This window comes from Eptatretus burgeri, chromosome 1 (assembly GCF_056783735.1).
Source record: "Eptatretus burgeri isolate ZD-2024b chromosome 1, Ebu_testis_v1, whole genome shotgun sequence".
Taxonomy (NCBI): domain Eukaryota; kingdom Metazoa; phylum Chordata; class Myxini; order Myxiniformes; family Myxinidae; genus Eptatretus; species Eptatretus burgeri.
In genome coordinates, this window is record NC_140961.1 from 28516393 (window position 1) to 28533159 (window position 16767).

General features: G+C 40.8%; 1 protein-coding gene across 4 annotated transcripts in view; it reads left to right on the forward strand.

Annotated features, from left to right (window-relative positions):
* MYO1C (myosin IC) overlaps positions 1 to 16767 on the forward strand; it is a 153430-nt gene that overhangs the window by 95972 nt on the left and 40691 nt on the right. For all 4 annotated transcript variants that reach the window (XM_085876753.1, XM_085876760.1, XM_085876747.1 and 1 more), the window contains 5 exons: positions 6216 to 6287; positions 7200 to 7319; positions 10328 to 10395; positions 11220 to 11325; positions 11469 to 11549. In XM_085876753.1, the coding sequence (XP_085732879.1) occupies positions 6216 to 6287; positions 7200 to 7319; positions 10328 to 10395; positions 11220 to 11325; positions 11469 to 11549 (447 nt within the window). The remainder of the gene's footprint in view (positions 1 to 6215; positions 6288 to 7199; positions 7320 to 10327; positions 10396 to 11219; positions 11326 to 11468; positions 11550 to 16767) is intronic.

Genomic DNA, 16767 nt, shown 5'->3' on the forward strand with positions numbered 1-16767 from the left:
AATGCATGGAATTCTGAAGAAGTGTTTGATTAATTTAACACTGGTATTGGAAATAATTATTGAAATTGTGATTGGCAAAGGAATGAAAGGCAAATAATAGAGGAACTTTGTATGAAAATGAACTGTGCACCGCAGTGCGTTCACACATTGATGGTTTATATTGTGATTTGTTGTCATGCAACCAAAGTGCCACACAAGTGCAAAGCCTATAATAGTGTTGACAGTCATAATATGATGACTGTCAACACTTTAGCAGGAGCAGGAGTCACAGCAGCAGGCGCAGCAAGAAATCATTCATGGCAGCTCCCAGAGTACCAGGACTGAAAAAAAAACACATGACAAGCAAATAGAAATGGATATTTGAAAGATTAAACCACTAAAGGATATCGATGCAAAAAAATTGCGTTAACTTTCAGTCGGAGCTCTACGTAAGAATCTGGAGGGGGTGCATTAAAGTAGCACTGCTAAGAACAAGTGGTTGGGGTAGAAAACCAAAGCTAAGGTGAAGCATTCCAGGGTGTGTTGCCAAAAACCCTCGCTATAATTGCAGGTTTGAATCGTACCTTGGGAAAAGCAAGACACACATTAGCACAAAAGGAGTTCCCTGGTTGTGTAGCTGCTCAAAAGCCGCTGTTGGGAAGAGGTAACTGAATCAAAGGTTGACGTGGGCATCGAGACCATAACTGGCTGGGTGAATATAGCTAGAGACGTGCAGTGCATGCAGATAAATCAATGTTCAAACTGTTTGACAATTTTTTTTGGCAGCAGAGAGTAGATTATCATTATGATCGTAAATGGACAACGTTTGCAGTGAAGCATGCTGGAGGGTCCACATCCATGCGAACGGTGTTGATGATCTTTACAAAATTTTTTATCTTCCTGCTTGTTGACACGTATGGATCATGCTATGATCTCAGGAATGCAATTCATCCGGTTGGGATTAGTCTTTCAGCAAGACTGCCGCCCCAGATGTAAACCACCCGATCAATAATCACCGCACAACTAATCTGTAAATATGAAAATTCCAGTTTTGTAGAAGTATTATGCTCTATTTATAGCAAATTATTTGCACACTGATATACGAGTGCCTCGTACAACCTATTTGGTTTTCGTTGTGTTTATTTATTAATTTTTTTTTGATAATCCGTTGTCTCGTATAAACACATTAACCCTTTACGATTATTAGTCATCTGTGACCTCTTTGTGGTTTGTAATCGTGTGCGTTTTCAAGAAAGATTTCCAAAACTGTATTATAAACCCAGAAATAACAGAAAATGAGGCATTTTTTTGATGCGATGACTCATGATAATTCGATACCCAAGAGCCAAATTAACTCCCGTAATTATTTTTGGTCCTGCATCTAAATTTAGACGAGTTGGCTTTGAGAGAGCTTCAGCTGCTAGGCATTGGTTTTGTGTAACAGTGTATTTCACAGCTTAAACTTCGCACTTTATGAAGGCGATTCTGGTATTCGTCGACACTGTTTTGTCAGTCTTTGGACAAAAAAAAGAAAACGAACTCATTTTGGGAAATTATTTGCTGAGATACGGTCGGACACTACTTTGAATGGAAAAATAAACTTTCAAAGGCATGTGGGTTTTTAATGGGATTTGTGGACTGAAATTAGACGAATCTGTCTCTCGGTTTCCTTTTTGATTTATTATCAGGTGAAACAGTTTGGTTCATAAAACTAACATTAAATACTCTGCTCACAAGAACTCATTGCGTCAAACATATTTAAAATGACCTATTGCTTTGTAAATAAAAGCACAAATTTAGTAAATTCATTCCAAATACCCTGAATCTCTTTTCAATATACATTATAGAAGCATCTGCACACCTGTGCATGTGCGTGTGCGCACACACACACACTGACATTTATTGGTATCGATATGGGTCTACCCTCAGAGATGGCAACAGGTGGTCGCTCTAAGTGTTTATAAAATATGAATAGTGAGAAAATGACTGTTTAAAACCACAAGCAAGTTGCATTGTGGTAAAAAAATTGATCGTATAAAGTTTTGTTGCGATTAACCTTTGGAATTCAGAGGAGTAGCGTCACAAATAAACAAACGTCTCATTTACTTTTATATGAACTATATGTGTGTATGTACACACATATATATATATATATATATATATATATATATATATATATATATATATTTATACACACACGCGCACTAATGGAGGTGGATACTTTGAGACTTCATAGGTCTCCATTCCAGCTCCTAAAACCACACCTATGTGCGGAGATAGCAGCCAACAACAGAAACTTGCACTTACACACATATATGCACGTCCACACGAAGGTGGATACTTTGAGACCTGGGAGGGCTCCGTTACACCTTCTGAAACCTGTACATGTAGATAAGAGCCAACGACATACCCACACACGCAGGGCGCAGCATCAGTGTTTGTGCCGTCACTCAAACGGACCTTAAACTGGGTGTTCCATCTCCAAGCATTAGTTGGTGGATTTTGTAGATCTCACTTTGTCTTTCGCAAGTAGTCATCGATCTCTTGGTGAAAATCCAAAAAATTCCTAACCTACAGGAGGCATTGCATCCGCGGCACAGCCGTGCCCCCAGCAAATGGTGCAACTCGCAGCCAAGTGATGCAAACGAAAGGAAGGAAGGCGAATTTATCTTAAATGTAACAAATATTCTCCCAGAACATGATTTATTGTTTGTCAATCAAACAAGAAACTCACATCCTCGTTCACATTCTGTTTTCTTGCCATGATTTGAGTAATTGCAGATTAAAGCAATGACGTTAAACATTTGTAGATATTGTTGTGAAGTTGTGCTCGTTAGTTTGTACAGTGAGTGCATTTCATTTGTCTATGCACTGTCTATTCCCAGTTTGACATCAAAGCCCTCCCAAACTTGCGGATGTTGAGCAGGTACTTGTCAAATGATTGTGTTCTGCTGGTAATCTCTATTTTTTTTTTCAGTTATTATTTATTGATCAACAATTGTACCTGAAAGCAACGTTATCCTAAAAAGAAATTTTCACATCGGGTATCATCATCATCATCATCATCATCATCTTCATCATCATCTAGGATAAGAATAGCATCAGGTGTTACAAAGTATGGCACAGATGTCAGGGTTTTTTTTGTGGACAAAGTGGAGATATGTGGAAGAGCTAGAACAAAACAGCTGCAATACAGGGGAAAGCGGGAAAACGCACATCACCATCAAAGCAGAAGGACACAACTGTGGGACACTTGGAGGAAGGATGGTAGATACATGCTGAAGCATAGCGAGAATGGAAAACCTTTGATGAAAGAGCAATGGAACAAATAAATGGAAAGATGAGTAGAGGGAGAGGGGCGAAAACATAACCTGAAAAGGAAGGGGTGGATCCAGGGAGGGTTAATGAGATTATTGGCATGTATGGATGGGGATAAAAAGATCATGAGCATGGATGGGAGATGACTCGAGGAGGAGGTGAACAGCCATCTTGAAGCCTTGGAGATAAGAATGCGATTTGATCGAATAAGGAAAATTGGTTCCACTGCAGGCGAGAGAGAAAAGAGGAACGAATGAGTGAAGGTGAGCAGTGAGTCTTGATTGGGGAGTTTCATTAGATGTGACTTACTGGCAGGCTGTGTGTCCTGATGAAACCTTTGGTGAAAGGAGGGGGTTCAGCACAGTAAGGGAAGAGGGTGCAAGACAAGCCACGATCCTGTTTGCGATCTGGGAGCAACATTTTGAGAGATTCAGTTTCATCATGAGATATTCCAATGATTTTGAGGGCCTTGGACTCCACTGTATCAAGACATGGAAGTTGTCAGGCAGGGGCGCTAACCCAAAGGGGAGAGGAGTCGAGTTCCGTCGATCTGTGGTTGAAGACCTTATATGTTGTACCCAACCTACAAAGTCTTGTTTAAACAAAACAACAACAATATGCAAGTGTATAAATTAACTTTTTTGAAGCTTGTCGGTGAACACCTAATTATAATACTGTGTTAACACCCATGATGTATCATCACAGTATGCTTGAGTGTTCTTTTGGCAAAGTTTGCAACTCATGCACTTTGCAGGTTTGCTGGTTAAGACAAAGTGGTCTTCATTTATTGTTGAGGCAGCGTGTATCAGTTTTAATAACATTGCTAAGGAGATTGTTAACCTGTACTTTGTGTACTTCATAAAGCTACATTTTTCATCTTGCATGTGCTGCTTGAATTTGTTTTCCTTCATATGACGATATATGGGCTGGCAGCATGACCTCGGGGGTACGCGCACTCACTTTTATAAGCTGTCTAGCCTGGGTTCAAGTCTTGGCCCGGCTATAAACTGTCACACTGGTGCTTCACAGGCATAGTGATTCATCACTGTGTGTGCGTCCATCCCTCGGATGGACATTAAACTGGGCATCCCATCTGCCGACATTAGTTGGTGGGTGTTAAAGATCCCATGGTGTTTTTAGTGAAGAGTAAGCGAGTTATCTCAAATTCTGCAACATGACCAAATTCCAAATTTCTGCCCTGACTTCCTGAGCCACATTGGCGACCCGACCAGGACTGTAGCCTCGTAACTGCATCGGCAGCACCAACGCTCTGCATCGGGCATGGTACATGATGATCATGGTACATGATGACGATGATGATGACACGTCGATATGATGTCCATGTGAAAGCTAATTCTGCTGCATCACATTCCACAACATCCTTCAGCTTTAGCCCGGATAAAGTTACACTACATTGTTTGAAGCGGTTGCGGGTTCAATTCTGACTGAAGGAGGTGGTGCATTATTTTAACAAGCTCAAATGAGCTAAGATCCTCGTCCTCTTAGTGATGACGTCATAGTTATCAGTTATGTATCAGGTGTGTGGTAAATTATCTCCAATGCCCTATTCGATTCCATCTGAAGTATTCAAAAAGCTTGCGTTGTTTCGGAGATAATTGTTTATGTGATTTCCATTGCAATATTATGATGTCATAACTTTTTTTTTCTTGGAAGAATTTCCTCAATCTGAGATGGTTACTGTCTGTTTGTGAGCTTTCTGCATGAACATGTCAAGTTTCAAGATGTTCTGATGAAAACTCTTGGTTGTGAAACAAAAAATTTCAGAAAATAGTGATGACGTCATAAAACGAATATGACGTCATTGCGATGTATCAGATTTGCGTCAAATCATCTGTGCAAATGCCCCCGTTTGATTCCCGCAAACAGAATTCAAAAAGCTTCCCTAGGTTCGGAGATAAATTTTTTGGGCGATTTCCATTAGCGGAGACATTATGACGTCATAACTTTTTTTTCTAGGATGAATTTTCAAAATCGGAGATGGTTACTGTCTGCGCAGGGTATTTTTACAAATATATGCCAAGTTTCAGGAAGTTTCGATGAAAACTGTAGGCTGTGAAACAAAAAAAATCCACAAGAATAACAACGTGAGTAAGACTTGGAGATCCTCCACGAGGATCTAAAAATTGGATTGGAAACTTTTGAAAAACCGAGATGCTCTCAGAAGAATGAACTTGTTGCTTGTCGAAATTATGGATGAAAACCAATCTGGTTCACTAATGACTTGGTTGGGGGGGGGGTAAATCTGCTTGGTCTAGCACCGAGCCTATGTGTGATCAACTTTTTAATGCCCACGTGATAATTTGGGATGGACACGAAAATGTCTCCCATGAACAGGCCGCACCAGTCTTGCAAAAATAAATAAATAATTGTATGCTCTTTTATAAGTTTAATGTTATCATGTTTCATTGTGGATTCTGGTCCAGGACAAAGGCCATCTTTACAAGTGGCTTTGCATTTACTCGTATGCTGCTGCGATCATTTGCGACGGCTGCCAACCATCACACAGGTCACATGGTCTGGCAGCCATATTGGATTGAATGAAAATCTTTAAAATATATATATTATTTCTCTTGAACTGCTTCATCAATCGACATGAAACTTCACTATTATGATCTCGTAGTCATGGGGAATATATGTTTCAAATTTCAACCTGATTGGACACATAGTCTGGCAGCCAGAGTTATATAATATTTTGAATCTGGGTTCAGGGATTTCAATCAAACTTGTTTAAAGTATGTTTAATGATGTAATCATGTGGGTGGAGGCATATCCGGCAATGTCGCGACGTCGTAGAGTGCCCTTCTCGTTTTCCCACGTTTTAACAATGTTGACAACTTCAAGAAAGAAAATGGTGTTTGAAAAGGATGAGTAAGTAAGACTTGACCTTGTTTTTGCAGCTTCTGGGTGTTTCCTCATCTCTGCTTATGGAGGCGCTGACTCATCGGAAAATTGCAGCGAAAGGAGAAGAGGTATCTCGTACTTAGACACCCATAATACCAAACCATGTGCAGATTTTCTCCGAAAGGACTCCTACTACGATTTTTAACCTCGGTGTCTAATTCGCCAGTTTATCCGAGCACGCACAATGCTTCCTCGAGTGTATGTTCCACAATCACTGGTTAACTCGCGTTGAGGGTAAATATGAGCGATGATGTTCCCCAAAAGGACTCATTTTAGAACCGAGGACGTTTGAGGTGTGATGTTCTTCACAAATCTCTACATTTTGCTCATTGGTATACCAGGTGGACAGATAACAGGAAGCAATCCATCACGGGGATTTCAACATGACTTATACACACGTAATGTAGCATCATGTTCTCTTTTATTATCCCCACGCTTTTTGAAGAAAAAAAGTGGGGGCTATTGTAATCGGCTCTGTCTGTCTGTCTGTCCTTCACGCTATCTGCTCCTAAACGGTTGGGCATAAATTCATCAAACTTGGTAGTTATGAGCAGCACAGGTGCAAAGGTGCAAGAGCAGTGTCATTTTGGTCCCGGCCCCGGCCCCTGGGGCGCGGTCAAAAGGTCAAGTCCCAAAAAATGCAATTACAGGTACATTCTTAAACAAAGCTTTGAATGTGCAATCAACATTGGGGGATGCATGAAATATGTTCCAATTTTTTTTTTGAGATTTGATCTTGGGTTCATGCTCCAGGGGTCGCAGGGGTCAAAACGGGGAAAAATATTTTTTACGTGTAATTTTGATATTGAGTCATTCCCTTTTGCCGTCGTTCAACTTTGCTTTATGTGGGAAGCGTGTGGATTTGCGATGGCGCTCCATCGACCGCTCCAGTTTACATATTTTAGTTGATGCTTCTTTAACTCTGTACCCTCTTTTTTAATTCTATTTTGTCATTTTTCTTGCTTTCCACTCTCCACTAGGTGCTGACGCCATTGAGTGCAGAGCAAGTCATCTTTGCACGGGATGCTCTATCAAAGGCAATTTATGGTAGAACTTTCAACTGGTTGGTCAGTCAGATCAACGGCTCTCTTGGAAACAAGGTACATTTGTTACTCGCCATATTTCCAACTCCCTCAGATATTCTTTGATCCGATGTTTTTTTGTATTTTTTAAAATTTTCTTTGTACAGGTATCAAGGCTCTTGGAAGAGCTAAATGATTGGGGTGCCGGGCAGAGAGGAGAGAGTGCAAGAGGATTCAGATTCGAATCGACGCAGTAAAAAACTGAAACGCTGTCAACCTGTTGCGAAATGAGTCCCAGGCAATGTCTATGGCTGGAGGTGATGAGGTGGTGACCAGGAGTGTCGCTTGGCACTGGCCCATGGGGTACATGCCCCAACTGTTTTTAGCTGAACCCCAAATCTATTTTAACCCCTTGGCTATGATAGGCCACTTTATAACTATTAGCCTATGTTTGAGCACTTGGAAACTGGGATAAATGCTTTATTAGTGGTGGGGGGATCTGAAGTTTGAGGGGATTTGGGTCAAGAATATTTTTGAAGCTAGTAACGCCTCTGGTAGTGACCAGCCAGTAGAAGAGATGGTGAAATGCAGGCCAGACCAACATGCTTGATTAAACTGCGAGACACATAATAGCGCCTGGGTAGATTCCTGAACACCACCAGGGAGATGTATACTTCCAACATGACATTGAGGTGCCAAGGGGAGCAGAGGAAGAACTTGAAAGTTTGGAGGAAAAGTCGTTGAAGTCAAGCACGAGAGAGTAGCAGCCAGTATGGGGAATATGGGTTGGGAATCCAACAGATTGGTCAAGGCCAGAAGTGTCACAAAAGGCCTTTGATGCAAAACCATAGAAGTTGAGAGGTGGGTCTATCTGAGAAGTGACAACAAGCCAGCTGGAATGGGGGCGGTTGTAGCATCACAGATTAGGAAGAGAAAGTTTGGATGGGGGATGGGAGGGAGTTAAAGTTGGATGAGGAGTCCAATGCACAGTCATTTCAGTTGGTAGGGCAGTTGACCTTGCACATAAACAATACATTGCGAAAGAGAGGGACATGGATCCAGAGATATTCCGCAGGGAATAGAAGGGACAATGTGGGGGCAGTGACTATGGGAAAAGGAGGTTCTGATGTATATTACAACAATGCCACCACCATCACGGGCATTGCTTCGATTCAAAAATACTCGGGAAGGAAGATGAGTAAATCCAGGACATCCTGTGAAAGAAACATTTCTGTAAGATAACATCTGGAGATGAAGCAGCAACCTGTAAGTTTAAATCGATGACGATGGAGTGCAAGTCTGTCAGTGGATTAGATGAAAATGGTTATGTGATGCATGACTTTGCACATAGGATAGGCGGTAAGAGGATTGGTTTGGGTTGTGTGTGCAGGTGTGTCAGTGGCCTCGGCAGAGGTAAGAGCAGAGGAGATAGGAAGGGCGGTGACGAGCAGATGGGTGTTGATGGGGAAGGATGGATATGTGTCGGCATTTACAACAAAACTGTTTCCCTCTTAGGATACCTCAATCAGCAATCCAGCCACACACGTCACCGCTGGGGTGAAAGTGTTATTTTAGACTCAGGAAGGGAGAGAAGAAAGTTGGATTGAGCTTGGTGGAAGGGTGGGATGGTTCGGAGGAGGGGAAGTTAACGGGATGAATAAATGGCAAATTAATGAACAATGTCTCACGTGAGAAGACAGCATGATGACTACAGCCGCACATATTAGTGAATCGTGGAGGAGAGAATGAATTGGATTAAAGCAACGAAAGGATGGAAAACAAATTTTGCTTTTTTTTGTTTGTTTGTTTGTTTGTTTGTTTATTTTATGAGCAAGCAGGCTAAGGATGAAATAGACATTGGGAAGAGTATAAGGGACCAAGAAAGTTGAAGAGTGGAGTGGGGTATACACACAATGTAGAGCAAGAGAAGTCAGTTTTGTTTTGTTTTTAGATCCTCGTGGAGGATCTCTAAGTCTTACTCACGTTGTTGTTCTTGTGGACTTTTTTGTTTCACAGCCTACAGTTTTCATCGAAACTTCCTGAAACTTAGCGTATATATGTAAAAATACCCTGTGCAGACAGTAACCATCTCAGATTTTGAAAATTCCTCCGAGAAAAAAAAGTTATGACGTCAAAATATCTCCGCTAATGAAAATCGCCTAAAAAAATTATCTCCGAAACTAGGCAAGCTTTTTGAATTCTGTTTGCGGGAATCGAACAGGGCATTAGCAGAGATGAATTACCGCACATATGATGCATCACTATGACGTCATATCAATTTTATGACGTCATTCTTATTTTTTAACACTTTTTTGTTTCACAACCCAGAGTTTTCATCGGATCTTCGTGAAACTTGCCATGTATATGCAGAAAGCCCACGCGCAGGCAAAATCTCCGATTTTGGAAATTGTTCCAAGAAAAAAAGTTGACGTCATAATATCGCCGCTAATGGAAATCGCCGATACCATTATCTCCGAAACTAGGCAAGCTGTTTGAATTTTCTTTGCGGGAATCAAGCCGGGCATTAGCACAGATAATTTATCGCAAACCTGATACATCACAATGACGTCATATTCGTTTTTATGACATCATCATTAAGAGGACGAGAATCTTAGCTCATTCGAGCTTGTTAATATGATTTTTTTTCCCCATTTACTTGGTGTGGGTTCCAGAAGAAATAGAGAGGAAGGTTAGGAGAAAACAGATCAAGGTATGAAAAGGAGGAAGGAACCAACCATGTGGAACACGAACATTTAACCTCATAGAAATACATGAAGATGTGTGAACACAAGAGGGTGAGAGATGTGAGTGGGTCTTTGTCATATATATATATATATATATATATATATATATATATATATATATATATATATATATATATATATATTGCATACAGTAGAAACTACAGTTACAATAGATGGACACTAAATAATTCAACCACTGAAACTTAGTTTTGCATTGGTGAAGCAAGTAATCATCCGAGACTGTGGAACTGGTAATGCCTCATTGTCAGCCCTTCCTCCATCTCTGTACTACACCATATTGATTTTTAATCCTGCTCTCATTCTTCCACATTCCCACTTCAGGAAAAATCCCAACATACCCTGTTTGGTTTGCTGGACATATACGGATTTGAAGTTTTCCAACAGAACAGGTATGGTATGGTTGGTAAGAAAAAGGTGTGAGGAGGAGTAAAGAGATGATGATGATGATGATGATGATGGTGAAAAGGGAGTGGAAGGATATATCACATAAAGGTTCATTCACATCGTCTCATTTTATTAGCTCGCCTTCTTCGAAGAACAGAGAGCTATAGCGATACCCCCGGCATGAGCGTGAAAATGTTAAAGTTTTTGGTGCAAGTTATTTTTTCCTTTCTAATGTTTTTATCTACCACACTATTTTTTTATACGCCCAATGTGTATATATGTATATATATATATATATATATATATATATATATATATATATATATATATATATATATATATATATATATATATATATATATATATATATATATCAGGACGTATTATGTGATACTGGTCGTCCATCCGTCCGTCCGTTCCTGTCCGCACTCTAACTCCCAAAGTTTTCCACTTTCATGTTTCATATTTGGCATCAAAGTACAGACTGTGGAGACGGTGTGTCACGTCATACGTTCGTCATCTAAAGTGGTTGCCATGGCAACCAGGATGCTGTTTTCCGTGTAGTAGCACAATTCTGTATATACCTTCTTGTTCGGGTGTATATTGTGCTCACATTGCACTCTTGTTACTGATTACAATACACAAATACATATATTGCTTTAAAATTATTTGGATCAGACTTCACTGCAATGCTTTATAAAAAATATTAATTATTAGAGGAGTCTTTTAAAAACGATAAATGTATAAACAGGCGAGCATTGGGTGGCTTTGACACCAACTCTGGTACCTCATTGCAACTAATCGTAATCTCGTTGGCTCTCCTTCGCAGCTTTGAGCAGTTCTGCATCAACTATTGCAATGAAAAGTTGCAACAGCTTTTCATCGAATTGACGCTACGCTCTGAGCAGGAGGAATACGAATCCGAGGGGATTGAGGTTTGCACAAGTTGTCGCAGAACCTACCTTCATGTCCTGCGCGTTTAATATTGTCCTTTCATTGTTGATGAGCTATTGTTTTTTTCCTGTGCTCTTTATCCGTCCAGTTTTCCCATTGCTATGTTGTTTTTCTTTTCCCATAGTGGGAGCCTGTCTCTTACTTTGACAATCGGATCATCTGTGATCTGGTCGAAGAAAAACACAAGGGGATCATCTCCGTTTTGGTATTCTCCGATGTTTTTATTATTTTTTCCTTTTTTCACATTTGTTGTTTTCTATTTGCATTCTTCACATGCATCTCTCTCTCTCTCTCTCTCTCTCTCTCTCTCTCTCTCTCTCTCTCTCTCTCTCTCTCTCTCTCTCTCTCTCTCTCTCTCTCTCTCTCTCTCTCTCTCTCTTTCTCTCTTTCTCTCTTTCTCTCTTTCTCTCTTTCTCTCTTTCTCTCTTTCTCTCTTTCTCTCTTTCTCTCTTTCTCTCTTTCTCTCTTTCTCTCTTTCTCTCTTTCTCTCTTTCTCTCTTTCTCTCTTTCTCTCTTTCTCTCTTTCTCTCTTTCTCTCTTTCTCTCTTTCTCTCTTTCTCTCTTTCTCTCTTTCTCTCTTTCTCTCTTTCTCTCTTTCTCTCTTTCTCTCTTTCTCTCTTTCTCTCTTTCTTTTGGACAAGTCCAGCACTTGACATATACACTGTCCTCCTAAAAGTCATTTATTTCTTGTTGAGAATGGCCCACTGTGCATTTGATTTGCATAAATGTGAACGTCATGAGCAGGCCACATAGACATGGAGCAGAAAGAACTGGAGTTCCAAGTCGGAGTGATAACCAGCTATCAGAGAATTGGTACCTCCAACAGGTGGATTTAGTAGTCGTCGAATTGGAATTTCAACTTGGGGTTGCAGTTCTGCCTCGATTATAGTATTTGGTGGCGATTAACTGCCAAGCGGTCTTGAGACTCGGCAATGGTTTGGATGTGTTTTTCGTGGTTTGTACTCTGTCCTGTTGTTGTTGTTGTTGTTGTTGTGAAAGGTACAATGACATTCCCGTTGACAGATCATTACCTCCATTGGTAGAGTTACAAGGTGTAGCACCTTACCTGTATTGCCTCAACAATGCACTTTTCAAAACTGCTTACATCACCATGTACTGGTTTAGTGGAAACAACATCCTTATATCTCAATGGTGAGTGTCGAGCCCTGAGCTTGAACCTTTTTTGAGTCACTGCGGGATCAGTGTGACCACTCCTTGGCTTTTTTTTCACGAGATATTGGCTATTCGTTGTTTACCTTGGCATCTTGGTTTTCCATTATCATCGCTTTTCAGAAACCTTGTGAATTCTTGGCTTTTTTTCATTGGCTCATCTTGGCATTTATGAAAATGAGGAGTGGTCACACTGTGCGGGATGTGTCAAAATGCTAATTACAGGATACACAGAGACTAAAACTTCAGAAAGAACCATGGATCGCACATGTGTGCAAGAAAAAGTGGACAATCTTATTCCAGCCTATCAAAAATGGGGAGCAGATGTTCTGGGGTCTGGGGTGTGATGAGGATGCCTTATTAGATAGCTATTGTTAAAAATTTCCTGCACACCAAGGTTTGTTTAATGACTTGATAGGTTTTAGTGTATTTGTTCTTCGATGTGCATCATGAGGTTTTGTATTGTAATTAGGATGACCTAGTGCTTTGGAAATTGTGATGGTTGCTAGGGACGCTTTGGTTCCCCAGCAACAACCGAAAAACTTCAAAATCGGTACCGTTCATGCAAAATCAATTCCGAAAGCCATTATCCCACGTAGGCTTATGAAATTTAGCACGAATGATCTACAGGTGATGCTCTATCAAATATATTCCGGTTTTTGTGATATATGGAATACTTTACCCGCAGCACCCCCTACAATTAGGGTATGTGCGAAAATTGGCAAAAATTGAAGGCCCCCTAGCGACCAGGTGAGTGCATCGATACGATTGAAACTTTACAGGTTCATGGTACTCAATGAGTACTACAACTTTGCCTCAGGACATATTGACCGATTTCGCTTAGGTCAGGGGTCAAAGGTCAATGAGTGCAAGAATCGATAATATGCGACAGCTGGAGGTGCCTTTGCGCCAAATGCTTCTCCTCCTAGGGTTATGGTCGGATGGTCATGAAAATTCACACTAATCGTCTGGAATACATTGTGCACAAACGATCGAGCCGGATTCTCGATTTAGATCTTTGTTCACCCACAGCACCCCCTCGAACATTGGGGATTTCCAATTTCAAACCGCATTTTCGGGACTTTTCATTCAAATGGTTACCGAATCGTTATCAGGAGATGGAACTGGATGAGATTTGATATGCATAATCTTAAGGTGATTCCCTATCCGCTATCTGACATCCATTTTGCTCTATATTTTATAGTTTCCATGCTCGGCGACCCATCGCCACCTACCGGCTTGTCTGTTTGTTTGTTTGTTTGTTTGTTTGTGTGCAGGATATCTCAAAAAGTTGTAGACGGACCCGGATGAAATTTTGTGGACAGGTTCGTCGGTGTGTAACAAGAACGAACTGATTCGATTTTGGTGATAATCCGGGTTCGGATCGGACTACTCAAATTTTTGAAGCGATTCTTCACCATTGAGAGATTGTCGCGAGAGATATATATATATATATATATATATATATATATATATATATATATATATATATATATATATATATATATATATATATATATATATATATATATATATATATATATATTGTCGCGATCCCGGCTGTTTAATATCTTCCAGCACGGAATACTGATGTTAATGTCCGAGCTTCAAGCAGTCCACGTGTGGACAAAGAGAACAACCAAACACACCACTGTGTTTCAGATCGGCCTCTATGGGTAGGCACGATATTTTATTTGCTCGATCTCAAAAATGGCTAGTAACAGAATGGAATACACAGCACAAAAGACCTGCCAGAACTCTTGGCAACAATAGAGTTCCAAAAACAGGTCGGACAACTCACAGCTCCGCTCGACGATAGCCGGGAATAACAATCACACTCGTCCCGATTTAACTCAATCCTTTTAGACGGAGCTATCAACGATCAGCGCGACTGTGCTGTCGAGAGTCTTGAAAATCGCTTTTAAAACATGCGATTTGGAGCGCTCGATATATTTTTCCACTCGCGATCTTAAGGCCCGGTCACACCTTGACGTTTTAGCCAGCGATGGCAACGTATTAAAATGTATGTAAAACGCTGGCTTACGTTGAACTTTTGATGTTTTTTTTTTAAAGATTCGGACGTATTCATAGCGACTTGGTCTTATGTATAACGCATTGGTACCGGACACAGAAAGTTTCGTTGTGTTATACATAACTTATACCAACGAATGCTGAACCTGTTGTCGGCCTACACAACGTATGCCCAACGATAGTCTAAAGGCCCGGTCACACCTTGACGTTTTAGCCAACGTATGCCGATTTTTGAATTTTTTTTCTAAAACGCTGGCACACGTTGAATACGTTATGGGTAAGTTTTGATAACATTGAGAGCACGCTGGCATACGTCGTAGTACGTTGCCATACGTCGTTGTATGTTGGCTTTAAACGTTGTACTTTTCGGTTGTCCTCAAATTTTTTCATGCTTGAAATTTCGCGACGTATGCCGGCGTATGACTCACACGTTCCGCTACGCTGGCCACAAGTTGTAGGCACGGTCTGCGATCGTTGACAGACGTCAACACATGCTACTTGTAAGTTAATCATAAGTTGAGACACGCCGAGGTAATGTTTAGAGTACCCGAAACTTATTTCCTACCTTTGATTAACGTGTTGTTGGCACGTTACGCGATCGTTGCCACACATCGACAGACGTTACTTTTAAGTTACTCATAGGCTGAAAGACGTCGGTATAATGGATCGTCCTTACGTCAGCGTCCACGGCCACGGCCAAGGCCCAATATTTGCAGCATTCTTCAAACTTTTCTTCGGCATGACGAGGATGTTCACACTTCGATGTCTAGCTTGGCTATGATTCCAATTGTCCATCGGCAGCGTCTATTTAAAATTGTCGAGTTTGAGCGTTTTAACACGTTCAGAAGAAACGTTTCAAATTTCCAAACCCCAGCGTCAAAAAAAAAAACAAAAAAAAAAAAACAAAGGCGAGTGACAGCAATTTAAATCGTTCATTGTAAACAATGAAACTAGCTGAGTGGTACCGTTTAAAAGTCGTTGAGTGTTAGAAAAATCCAATTGTTGAGCGCAAGCGTCTACTTTCAATAGTGGAGATGCAGCCATTTAAATCGTTGAGTGGCAGCCTATGAACCTACCCGTGGACACGCGGACGCAAGGACGATCCATCATAACCCACACCCTCCCCCTCACACTCACCTACTACTGCCAACATGAACAAACTACTACTAATACTGATACTGATACTGATACTGATACTGTTACTGCTGACATGGACATCGACTCAAAAAGGACTCGAAAACACTGTTGGGTTCCCCTTTTATGAACAGCATCAAAAAACAAAGGCGAGTGACAGCAATTTAAATCGTTCATTGTAAACAATGAAAATAATAGCTGAGTGGTACCGTTTAAAAGTCGGTGAGTGTAAAAAAAATCCAATTGTTGAGCGCAAGCGTCTACTTTCAATCGTGGAGATGCAGCCATTAAAATCGTTGAGTGGCAGCCTATGAATAGCGCGTTGCACGCATCACCGACGATGTCGTGATGTAGCCTATTAAAAGGCTGACGCACAACGATTCGAATCATAACTGCCGTAGAAATGGAAGTGTCAACATCGCGGTCACACCTTGGCGATCTTGCCAGCGTATGTCGGCCTAAGAAAAATGTGTCTAAAACGTTGGGGCACGTCAAATACGGTGTGAGTAAGTTTGGTATACGTGAGTAGAACGCTAAAGTACGCTATCGTACGTCGTAGTAAGTAGAGTACGTCAAGAAATTTTAAACATGTTCAAAATTTTACGACGTACTCGGTGCATGACACATGTTCTGCATGCGATGGGGATAAGTTTTACACACGATATGTGGACGCTTACACACGTCCACAAAGGCTACTTATAAGCTACTCATAAGTCGAAACACGTCGCGGTAATGTCTTTTTTACGCGAAACTTATTTCTAACTTATGTTTGACGTGCTTTGAACCAATTCTTTACGTAGTCCCAACACACATCGACGTATGTAGACGTATTCCAATGACGTCTTCCGGTCGACAAAAAAAATAAATTAACGTGTTTCTAGCTTACAACTGCCATATAAAGACGTGTTCCCAGCGGTTTTGGGAATTGGTATATAAAAATGCTGCTCATAAAAGGGGAACCCAACAGTGTTTTCGAGTCCTTTTTGAGTTGATGTCCATGTCAGCAGTAACAGTATCAGTATCAGTATCAGTATTAGTATTAGTAGTAGTTTGTTCATGTTGGCAGTAGTAGGTGAGTGTGAGGGGGA